This window comes from Capra hircus, chromosome 14 (assembly GCF_001704415.2).
Source record: "Capra hircus breed San Clemente chromosome 14, ASM170441v1, whole genome shotgun sequence".
Lineage (NCBI taxonomy): Eukaryota > Metazoa > Chordata > Mammalia > Artiodactyla > Bovidae > Capra > Capra hircus.
The window spans coordinates 20,065,033-20,077,352 of record NC_030821.1 but is presented as its reverse complement, the minus strand read 5'-3'; the positions used below and the strand labels follow the sequence as shown (position 1 = coordinate 20,077,352).

The 12,320-nt window shown below is 35.5% G+C and overlaps 1 protein-coding gene across 5 annotated transcripts in view; it reads left to right on the top strand.

Annotated features, from left to right (window-relative positions):
* Positions 1–12,320, top strand: part of UBR5 (ubiquitin protein ligase E3 component n-recognin 5) — a 140,599-nt gene that overhangs the window by 116,093 nt on the left and 12,186 nt on the right. For 3 of the 5 annotated variants that reach the window (XM_018058326.1, XM_018058328.1, XM_018058323.1), the window contains exons 43-52: positions 523–695; positions 786–899; positions 1,789–2,009; positions 3,464–3,584; positions 3,705–3,809; positions 6,077–6,320; positions 7,680–7,791; positions 8,399–8,543; positions 9,777–9,907; positions 11,739–11,799. In XM_018058326.1, coding sequence (XP_017913815.1) covers positions 523–695; positions 786–899; positions 1,789–2,009; positions 3,464–3,584; positions 3,705–3,809; positions 6,077–6,320; positions 7,680–7,791; positions 8,399–8,543; positions 9,777–9,907; positions 11,739–11,799 — 1,427 coding nt within the window. The remainder of the gene's footprint in view (positions 1–522; positions 696–785; positions 900–1,788; positions 2,010–3,463; positions 3,585–3,704; positions 3,810–6,076; positions 6,321–7,679; positions 7,792–8,398; positions 8,544–9,776; positions 9,908–11,738; positions 11,800–12,320) is intronic. The other 2 variants (XM_018058327.1, XM_018058325.1) reach the window with 1 other exon arrangement.

Sequence of the window (12,320 nt, the reverse complement as noted above, 5' to 3'; positions counted from 1 at the left end):
TAATGGGAGTTGGTGTTGGTGGGCTGATTTCCTGTTGGGTTACTTGAGTTGCCCAGACATTTCTCTTTTTATCTGCTTATAGAGGAAGCAGAACTTAGAAATAAGCAAATGCTTAAATTTTAGCTCCTTATTTTCTCCTTCTTTTGGAGTCATCAGTGTGCCGGATCCTGAATATGCTCAGGAAATTGGCTATATTCAGGTCTGAATCTCCAGGGAGCTAAGAGGTAGATGTGGCAGATGTCCATCCAGTGCAAAATGGAACAGTATTTGTTACTGCTAATATTTTTTGCAAGTTTTTATTATATTGAAATACACATAAATTTTATCACTGTAATAATCTAAAACCAGTATTTTGAATTACCACTTTAAAATATCAGCACAATTTTAGACTGTTGTTTTTGAGTGACATTAAAATTTTATCAAGAGGTAATAGGATTTTTGGATTGAGCAGATGAAGATTCTTTTACCCGTCCCCAATAGGTAATTTTCTAAAAAGAACACATTTTATCTCTTCGTGTTTAGGTGCTACTTTGAATGATAAGGATGATGACTCTCTTCCCGCAGAAACTGGCCAAAGCCATCCATTTTTCCGACGCTCAGACTCCATGACGTTCCTTGGGTGTATACCCCCAAATCCATTTGAAGTGCCTCTGGCTGAAGCCATCCCTTTGGCTGATCAGCCACATCTGTTGCAGGTGATTTAAAGGAACTAGCCTTAAGGTTTCTTTTCGGTTGAACTTATTTAAGTGTTCAGTGTAACTGTAGTATTTTTGTTAAAATTCCAGCCAAATGCTAGAAAGGAGGATCTTTTTGGCCGCCCAAGTCAGGGTCTTTATTCTTCATCTGCCAGCAGTGGGAAATGCTTAATGGAGGTTACAGTGGATAGAAACTGCCTTGAGGTAAGAGAGTAACAAATCATTGCAGTATGATACTTGTAAGCTGAACACTTATCTAGGCATTCAGTTTTTTGGAAATGCATTAATTCAGAATATTGTATTTACCCAAATAGATGTATCAGAAATTCTTTCCTTACGAATTCAACAGTATTATTAGTCTACTTTGAGGCTTGCTGTATGTCAGGCTAATGCACCTGTAAAATGGTAGTTTCATTATGTGCTTCACCTATTTCAGGGTCTTTTGTTGTAACGCTACTGAATATTTAAATTTTTTGCACATATGAGCATATATATTGACTTGTAACTTTTCTTTTTGAATCTAGAATGGGAATAAATAAAGTAATATTAATAATGATACCTAATATTTGTTGAAAAATTCTATCTCCCGGGCACTGTCTCAATTAGTCTTTATAACCATGTTGGGTAGAAAACATTATTATCCTGATTTTATGGGTAAGGCAAAGAAAGGTTGCAAGAATTTCATGTGGGGATGCCTATTGTTAGACAACAAGTGGAGCGACAGATCTAGTTTTTGAGCCTGAACTTACACTGTCTTGTTTCTCCAATGAAAAAGTGATAATGTCTTTAAGAGCAGGCATATAGAAGAATGGAATTGAATGGACTTTACTTCATTATCTAAGTGACAAGGGAGGATTTAATGTACATAAGTAACCTTAAATATTATAAAGATGCCTTTTAAAGTTCTCTAAGGCTGCTGTAGTAAATGCATGAAATTGGTGCTCAGCTGTGGGATTCAGACAAGAAATAGGTTGCATCTTCCTAACTAGAAGTACCAGAAAGGTATTATTGAACTTCCATGTGATTTCTGTTGAAAAGGAAATTATAGTCAATTTGTTCTTAATATCTAACATTTAAATGTAACAATTCATAGGTTCTTCCAACTAAAATGTCTTATGCTGCCAATTTGAAAAATGTAATGAACATGCAAAATCGTCAAAAAAAGGAAGGAGAAGAACAGACTGTGGTGCCAGAGGAAGCTGAGAGTTCAAAGCCAGGCCCATCTGCTCATGACCTCGCGGCACAGTTGAAAAGCAGTTTACTGGCAGAAATAGGACTGACCGAAAGTGAAGGGCCACCTCTTACATCTTTCAGGTATTTGTTAAGTGAAGGTCGTTTTTCTGTGCTATTCATTTATGGCTACTATAATTTTTATAAGAATTTTTCTTTAGGAAATTTATCATCTATGTGTTTCATTTGTATATAAATAATAGGATGAAATATTATTTTTGTTTTCCTAGTTTATAATCAGATATTTAAAATATTAAAGAGTTTTCTCGATTTGGGGGGAGGGGTTGTGACTGTTTTGTCACTGATTGGCGTTCTGATTTTCTCTGTTTATTGAAGAAATTCTGACTCTGTTTTTAATGTTCAGTGCTGAGTTAAAGTATATATCCACATCAAGTTGCCAGTTACACACTTGTTAGCGGGAGCTCAGATGTGGTGGTTGGGGGGAGAGGATGGCATGTTAAAAACAGGAGTTTCTAGGTTTGTGACCTACACATTTGCTTGGTTTCACTCCTTTGCCAAGTTCACATTTAGTAATTCTCTTGCAACAAGAGGGTAGGTTCTTTGCTTTCCCAGTAAAAATTTGCCCTAGTATATAGTGTGACTCGGTATGGCTCATCAGCTAATGATCTGTTTAGTAACTGTTTTATGCTCTTTGGTTTTTTGGTTATGTAATGTCAGGTGTTTTTTTTTTTTTTTTTTTTACTTAGGAGTTAAGCTAGTTTAGGAAACTATGTACATCATATATACACAGTCTAGCAATCTACAACCACAAAAAAACAAGAATTGTGGACTGAGATGGCCCCAGCTTCCTAGAGACAGTATGATTTGAACTGAGATGGTTAGAAAGTGTAGAAGCAGATAGACTGAAGGAGAGAAGAATTAGAGGTAGAGAGAGAAGCTATTATTCATTCTGGCTAGTGGTGAAAAAGGGACGGAAGCAGAATATTGTCTTTGGGGATGAAAAGGAAACCATGGGGTAAGAAAAGAAACTCATGAAGGGCTTGATCACTCCGGAAGAACCGAGGGAAGAATAAAATTTGTTGAAGTCTGTGCAACAGAAAAATAGGTAGTACTTTTGAAGGAAATTAGGAGGCAGTGTCATTGTAGTGAAGAGGTCATGCTCAGTTTTACTAATTCTGAGCATGAGTTAAGTGTGATCGAAGTTGGATATATTTCACGCAATGAAATTCTGGTCCATTGTGAAAGTTTGAACTAAAGAGGGGTCTGGGAATCACCCAGTGGAGATGGACACCGGACTTGAAGGAGAGGAGGTAAATTAAAGATGAAGATAGGAGGCAGCCTGGGGATGTATCCTTACATAAAGGACAGAAGGAATAATAGAGTAAAAATGAGAAGTTCTGTAAGGAACAAGTAGTAATAGGAAAATTATAGTCATACTCTCCATTAGAGAGTATGTGGTTATAAATTAAGATCTCAGAATTTTAAAAGACCAAGTAAGTTACTGTTATTGACCAAAAACCAGGAAATTTTTAAGAGTTGGCTAAATTGCTCTTCCTCTCCCCTTAAATTTCTCACAGGCCACAGTGTAGCTTCATGGGAATGGTAATTTCCCATGATATGCTGCTAGGACGTTGGCGCCTTTCTTTAGAACTGTTTGGCCGGGTGTTCATGGAAGATGTTGGAGCAGAACCTGGATCAGTATGTATTTTGAACACTTTACATTCTATTCTGCCTGATAAGTACATATTCAGAGAATAGTTCTGTCATATATTTATGGGTTTTTTTCATTTTGTGTTTTTTTTTCCTTTCTTTTAAAAGATCCTAACTGAATTGGGTGGTTTTGAGGTAAAAGAATCAAAATTCCGTAGAGAAATGGAAAAACTGAGAAATCAGCAGTCAAGAGATTTATCACTAGAGGTAAAGGTATTTAGAGTTTCTTATAATATACATATAGTATACTATTCAATACTATACATGTAGCATTTATATAAAGTTTGAAAACAAAAATACTAGATGCATACTATGTAATTAAAAATTTAAAGAAAATGAATGGTAGTCATCGAATTTAGAGTAGTGGATATCTCTGGCAGTTGGTTTCCCATTATCATGTAATGAGGAACAGTGGGTTTGTTTAAGTATCGTGAATACACAGATTTAAACTGTCGATGCGCTTCATTTCAGTGATGCTCAAACTGTTTTCTTTAGCTGAGAAAGTGAGACTCACTGTAGTGAGAGTCCATCCAATCTTTGGTAACTTCCCTACTATTTGATGTGTCTCATTTTCTGTTATTTTCTGTCACAGACTTTAAATCAGCCATTCCTTTTAACAGGAAATTGTATTTTGAGATTATAATCTGGACTTTAAATTGTTCCCTGCCTATAGCATTGGTCATTGTTTCCAGGCCTTTTAGTGGATAGAACTAGGAATTGCTTCTTTAAAAAAAATAAGAAAATTATACCATGTGTTCACACTGATACTGCTGTTTCGTATTCAAGATTTAGAAATACAAGTTTTGTTTTCACCCTTTAGTCTTCCTTTCTTCTGAACTGAATAATCTCCAGCTTTCCAGCAACACCACTAAAATTACTCATTTGCTTTTATCCCACCGCATGCATATAGCAGTCTTAGAATCATAATGTCAACACTACTACTAACAAAATGATTATTGAAAATAGAGTTAAGATTTACTTGCAGTTTTTGTTCTTAGAGCATTTCCAATTGGAGATTTGTAGTCAAATTACATTGTTTTAAAGTCACTTGAGATCATTTCTTTTGTGCGGTTTTGGTACCTACCATCTTATCTCCACACAGTTAAGGTCTTTTGGTTCATTTTGCCTTCATTTTTTAGGGATTGCTCTCCCTTTTTTTTTTTTTTAAAAAAATTTGTTTTGTTTCATAATGTAAAATATCTACAGTTGCAAAGTGAAGTCTGTAGAAGTTTATATTCAGAGAAATCTAGTTTACATTCCTATCTCTTTACTTTGGGTTCCCCCTGCCCGCTTTTGGGATTTTTTGCTTTTTGATCCCCCCACCCAGCTTATTTCCCTCCCACCTTTAAAAAATATAATCGTGCATATGTGTTCATCTCTGTCCCTCACTCCCTACCCCGAGCATTACACCCCAAGTAAAATGCATTTTACTCCATCTTGATTTTTCCAATTAACACTATATCCTAGAGAGAAAACCGTGGCTATAAAGAGAGAAATGTTCTATTTTACTCTCTGTTTTCTAACTACCTAGTAGTCTTAGTACCACATTTTATGACTATCAGTTTTTTTTTCAACCAGTGTCCTGTTGATAGACATTTGGTCTTTTGCTGTTACAAATAGTGGTGTGCTGAATTGGTTTATGTGTGTTACTCTGTTTGGCTCGCATGTCTTTGAGATAGAATCCTAGATATGGGTTAGAGGACATGTATATATATAATTTTGTCAAATATTGGCAAATACTCCTATATAATGTCTGTATATTTTTGCATTTTCTGCATCAATACAAGAGTGCCTGATTGTCCAAAGTCTTGCCAGCAGTTTGTTGTCAGATTTTTAGATTTTTGCCAATCTGATTGGCAGTATAATTTTAATTTGTATTTCTCTTATTTTGATCAAAGTTAAACATTGTTACATAGATTTCATGTACCATGGCTGCTGCTTTTTCTGGGAACTATTATGTATGTTGACATATTTTGCCCATTTTTCCTGTTGTTTTTTCCTCAGTTTTTTTTAGAAGCACGAAGTGATACATATACACTATTCATGAATCTTTGTTGGTAATAGAAGGTGCAAATATTTTTCCCAGTTTGTCATTTTTCTTTTACTTTGCTATGGTATTCTATAGCAAAGGAATATCCTATCTTTTTTTTTTAAGGATTTGCTATTAAAAAAATTTCACACTTTGATCTTTTTGCAATTTATCTTGCTGTATACCCAAACAGGATGAATTGCTGTATTCTGGTAGATCTTTTAAGAAGATGTTCTAATTGAGTTAAATTCCATTATCTTGATTTAATGTAGGATGTTCTTGGGTGATTTAGAGTCTTATTTGGAATATATAAGCTTTTGAGAACCCAGATACTGTGTAGCTATTTCAACTGTCAAGGAAAAGCAAAAATTAGATTTTCAGATTTTACACAGAAAAATGTCAAGGTGTTTTCCAGCACTGAATTTACTGCTTTTTGTTGGCGTTTCAATAGGTTGACCGGGATAGAGATCTTCTTATTCAGCAGACCATGAGGCAACTTAACAATCACTTTGGTCGAAGATGTGCTACTACACCTATGGCTGTACACAGAGTAAAAGTCACATTTAAGGATGAACCAGGAGAGGGCAGTGGTGTAGCACGAAGCTTTTATACAGCCATTGCACAAGCTTTTTTGTCAAATGAAAAACTGCCAAATTTAGACTGTATTCAAAATGCCAACAAAGGCACTCATACAAGTAAGTACTCTAGAGGTAGTAACAAGCTCATAAAAATTCTTTCCTTGTTTGATTGGAACAATGATCATGGTTATATGTGTGTTTAGTTGGAGAAGTTTATATTTACACTTTTATACTATTTTGTTTTAGATCAATTACTTAACCTTGTTTAAACTACTCTAATCGGCAGTTTACCGGTTGGCTCTTTTACTGCCCCATTCATTTTCATAAATGGTTATGATTGTACGATTGAGTCTTTCATCTCAATTTTAATGTTTGGGAAATGGGATGTTTAAGGTAATATAAAAATTCAAAGAGCAAACTGCAGGATTTCCCAATTAGTACAGATACTGAGAAGAAAATGCTGTTATCTAGAACAGTGCTTTTTAAAGTATGATTTGCACGGATTCTACCAGTCTCCAGGAAGGTGGATTCTGCAACCAAAGGTAAATTGGCTGTTTTACCTTTAAACAGTGAAGTTACTAACTTCACTGTTTAATTTAGCAAGACTTTGTTTTTTGGTAATAAAGATTTTCTATGTTAACATCCTGGTGCAAGTTCTACCTCCTCAATGATCACCACTTTGGGGTTAGAATTCTCACCTGATTTTCAAGATTATGATAGTGTATTTTAAAATGTGAAAACTACAAAAGGTTGAACCTCGGGATTCATGTAAGGAAATTGTCAGTCTCGTAGGTGAATGGATACACTAATTGAGGGAGAAGGAGTTAACTAACAGAGTCCTGTGTTTTATTAATACCTAGGCTATAGCTGTATCTTACTGTGGTTCTGTAAACTGCACCATAGAAGCTGAATGAGCTCTGGAAAGAATTAAGGATGAAAAGATGGGGGGCGTACCCCAGCCTTTCATTATTAGTTTAACCATTTGACTTTCTATAGTCTTATAGTTTTTTAAAAAATTGTAAAATGTGAATGAGGAAACCTAGGAAGTCATGACATTTCAGAAATAATTTTTCTGCACAGTCGTTAGGAAACCATACCCTGGTTTACGCTTAAGGTTTTAAAGAGTAATAGCTGAGTGTCTTTAAATGTTTTTAATGCTAAAAACTAAGAATAGAGAAGATACTCAAATATGTAAGAAATACCAGCATTGTTTACGTTGGAACTAACACAGTCCTGGTTGCTACATTTTATTTCATAGCTCTGACATGACAAGGAGATAAATTCATTCTACAGAATCACTCCCAACACTCAAAACCATTGGGAGAATAACAGAAAGGCACTAACACAGATGCTAAGGAAAATGATCTTCAGCTGTCATGTTCTTACTGTGTTGTCTCATTTCCTCACATTGACTTTAACATTTAAAGTAGTTGTATTTACATTCATCTAAACAAAGTGTATTTCACTTTTTTCCAGGTTTAATGCAGAGATTAAGGAACAGAGGAGAGAGGGATCGGGAAAGAGAGAGAGAAAGGGAAATGAGGAGGAGTAGTGGCTTGCGAGCGGGTTCTCGGAGAGACCGGGATAGGTGAGATGATTTTGTATCTTTTATTGAGTACCATCATTTTGGATGAATTGGAGGTAGGCCTGAAAATAAGAGTCTCAATTATGAACTTTTAGAAAATGAAAGTTAATAATTGGATAAGTGATGCATTGTAACTAAAATAGTCTAACCAACTGTTAACTACTATGTTCTGGTTTAAAAACTCAGGGCCAATTGAAATTACATTGGCTTTTTATTTATTACCCAAGTTCCTAAATTTGTTTTAAAAATCTTAACTTGTGGCAATTGTGTTATTTAAAACGTTCAGTTTTTCACATGTTAGAATGAGTGGCATTTTACTTTTGTCTTAAAATTTCCAGGAAATATGGGTGGGCTCTTGATTTCTGGTATTTTAAGGTCCGGTTCCCTTAGAATCAAATTAATACGTGCATTGCAGACTTACAGATTTTCAAGTGACCAAATCTAGATAAATTTTATTTTCCAAGCATCATTCTTTTTAGGCATTCTTCCACCCTGGTACCATAACTGGAGCTAACTAACTATATGCTCTGATTTCCCACTTTGTTGCAGTGATATTTTCCATTTTGCAGACAAGGGGAATGAAGTCATCATAGCTTTGTTCATCTTTCAGGGATTTTAGAAGACAGCTTTCCATCGACACTAGGCCCTTCAGACCAGCCTCTGAAGGAAATCCTAGCGATGACCCCGACCCTCTGCCGGCACATCGTCAGGCGCTTGGAGAGAGACTTTACCCCCGTGTACAAGCAATGCAACCAGTACGTATGGCGTGCTTAGCTACCTCTTAACTGGCTGTGCCATTTTAGGTTTTGAATTAAGGCTGATACCTTAAGAAGTTGTCAGCTACTGGAAAGCCATGTGATTTGAGGACTGCCTAAAAAGGAAGCTTAGGAGGGAAAGAAGCAACACTTACTGGAGAGTAATTGTATATAGCTTGATGTTTATTTTACTGTATATGCCAGGTTAACATTCTACCTAATAATTTCCTTTTGTGCTAAGAAATTGTCTGTGCATTGTATTTATTTGTACAAATTATTGTTGCTTTTTAAAGCTAACTTTGTTATCAGCTTGTAGCTGGAACATGTTGCAAATAGTGTACTTCACTTCATAAATATGACAGGAAGGTTTTATTTTGAATGTTCTGTCAGGGGTTTCTTTCATATAATATGAAACATAACCTAGTTTTCTTTTTTGTCTTTGTACATAACTACATGTACATACTAGAGCAAAAGAATAATAAAACAATAAATGAATTATATTTCAGTAAATCCTTAGCCTTAAATATGGGCATCTTTTTTCTTTCTGCTTCTCCTTCCTTCACTTCTTCCCTCTCTTTTTTCCTACACTAAATGAAAAAAAAAATGTTTCCAGGCCTCTGATGAAGAAGGGGAAAAAATGGACCTTGAATATTTTTATGTTTACTCATGAATATCAGAAGTCTTTTAAAAAGGCTTGTCAACAAATAAATATTAAACTAGCTTTAATAAGACTGCTAATGCATAGACTACTTGTTCCCTACCAAAGTTTTCTATAATTAAGCTTCTAATCTCATAAAATAAACTCATGTGTTGCTAGTTCTAGTGACTTCTTTGTAGAGTCTGTCATTGTTTTCTACATGGAGAATCTGTTGTCTGTAAACAAGGAGTTTTACTTCTCCTCTCCAATCTGGATTACTTCTATTTTCTCTACTTGCCTTCTTGTACTGAAACTTGCAGTACAATGTCAAATGGGAGGAAACATTGCAATTCTCATCATCAAGTATCATGTTGGCTGTGGCCTTTTTCATAGATGTCCCTTATCAGGTTAAGAAAATTAGTGTCTCCTCCCTTTCTCTTCTTCATAGATTCCAATTAGAAAATATTTCAGAAATTTTTCTGTTTGTTATCTGAGTTTCTTATATTTTCTTTTTTCCCCCCCTTGATAAAACATTGCTAATTTAGACAAGAGGTTTCAGAGAGTAGAGGTAAGTAACATTTGTTTGTCATTTACAGGCATTTGCAAGTAAAATCACTGGCATGCTGTTGGAGTTATCCCCAGCTCAGCTGCTGCTGCTTCTAGCAAGTGAAGATTCTCTGAGAGCAAGAGTAGATGAAGCCATGGAACTCATTATTGCACATGGACGGTAATATGCACATTTGGGAAGACGTTTTAGTTTAAACATTAGCTACTTTATTTTTAGGATACAGGTGTTATCATATCTTACAATCTATATTAAATAGTGCAAGACTTGAATGGTTTTAATTTTAGGAGATGGCTTAAAAATCTGAGGGAGACAGTCAGGTTTCACATGGTACTAGAAGGGCTGAATTTTAGCAGTCACTTTAGGTTTGAAGATAAATTTTATGAACCTTATTTAGAAATTAACATAAGAAAAACACCAATACAGTATACTAACACATATATATGGAATTTAGAAAGATGGTAACGATGACCCTGTATGCGAGACGGCAAAAGAGACACAGATGTGTAGAGCGGACTTTTGGACTCTGAGGGAGAGGGAGAGGGTGGGATGATTTGGCAGAATGGCATTGAAACATGTATACTAGCATGTAAGAAACGAATTGCCAGTCTGTGTTTGATGCAGGATACAGGATGCTTGGGGCTGGTGCACGGGGATGATCCAGAGAGATGATATGGGGTGGGAGTGGGGTTCATGTTTGGGAACTCATGTACACCCGTGGTGGATTCATGTCAATGTATGGCAAAACCAATACAGTATTGTAAAGTAAAATAAAGTAAAAATAAAAATTAAACAAAAAAAAAAGAAAGAAATTAACTTATAAGAAGTACATCTCGTTCTCCACCTGAATACCTCTAATGCAAAGGCCAGATACCTCAAGGAATTGGGTGTAATCCCTGAGTCTTTGTAGTAAATAAGAAATTTATTTTAGGCATCCTGATTTATCTTGGAAATCATGCAAGTGTTTGCTTTTATTGTGCAATTATTTGTTTTAATATAAAACTTAAAAATATCTAACAGTTAAATTACTTACCCTTCTTTTCCCCAAGTGACAGGTTAAAGTGATAAGAAGATGCATTTAATCTGATGCCACATTTAATCTGTGCCCTTCCATCCTGGGGCTACTCTAATATCCAGTTTGAGGCTTTGAAGTGTTATTTTAAATGAAGACGTGTTTGTTTGTTTATTTGTTTTTCCCTCGTCATGATATTGAATGAGGAACTTCAAGATTAGATATGTTCCTAGAAATGGATAAGTGAGTTGGCTAAATCCTGAAGTAAACAGCCACTGAATTTATTCTAGCTATTTACCATTCTCAGAGCCTTTGAATGGTCCAAGCCAAAGACTGTTGCTAGACGTTTCTTTTCTTTGCTGTTAACTATTTTTCATTTCTTGACTTTTATGTACTACATTTTCATTCCTCTTCTTCATTTCTGGATACAGCAACACTAATATAGCTTAGCCCATTTGCAAATACTGTGCATTTTTTGGGGGGGGGAGGGAGAAGACATTTTGTAAATATACGTAAGGGTTGCTATTTTAGTAGGATTTCCTGTTGAATACAAGAATATATGACTACTTTCACCTGCCTTTATGGATTGAACAGTGAATTTCTTAGTATTCTAGAACAATTAAATACACTGGAACATTTGATTCCTATTGCGGTTGCCTTCTGAACTTTTTCCTGTTCTTTTACAATGTTTTCCCTGAGCTCAAATTTCAGCCCCCCTATGAAGACTGCATTTATTTTGTCTTAAATCGGGTAGCCTTTAGTTCATTGTCTTGGATCGTACATGTAGTATCTTTGTGTATATTATTGACATTCCTGCTCCTAGAACTGCATTTAGACTAGTAAAGTTTCCTAGATACTTACTCACTTCAAAACGTAAATATATTGATGAAGTCTTAAAAATTTAAATGCATATGGTTTTCTCTACACTAAATTCTAGAAATTTCAGTTATCTGGAATATGAAAAGTATTGTTTGTTTTTAGGGAAAATGGAGCAGATAGTATCCTGGATCTTGGATTATTAGACTCTTCAGAAAAAGTACAGGTAAGAGATGTTTTGTGGGCTTCCCTGGTGGCTCAGGTGGTAAAGAATCCACCTGCAGTGCAGGACACCCAGGTTCATCCCTGCATCAGGAAGATCTGCTGAGAAGGGAATGGCTACCCACTCTGGTAGTCTTTCTTGTCTGTTAAGGGCATGCTGTGTTTCAATTTGTGCATGCTTACAAATTGAAATATCAGTGCCAGTGACAATCATATCTCTTTAACTGAAAACAACTTAAAACTCTGGAAAAAATTAAGAAAGGAACTGCTTGAGAATTCTGAAAAGTAAACAGCACACAGATTGGAGGGAAGTAAAAACTTGAAAAACAACCTTTGGGGCATTATTTCAGGCAGGAGAGTAAAGCTGATCCCCATTGCTCCATCTTAACTGGAAGACAGCACATGCTTTAAGTAAACTATACTACCAGACTGTCCCACATGGTGCATATGCAGAACAGACCCATAGTAGAATTAAAAGGCTTTTAGTGATGGAACCACTGACTACTCATTGGAAGGACTGTTATT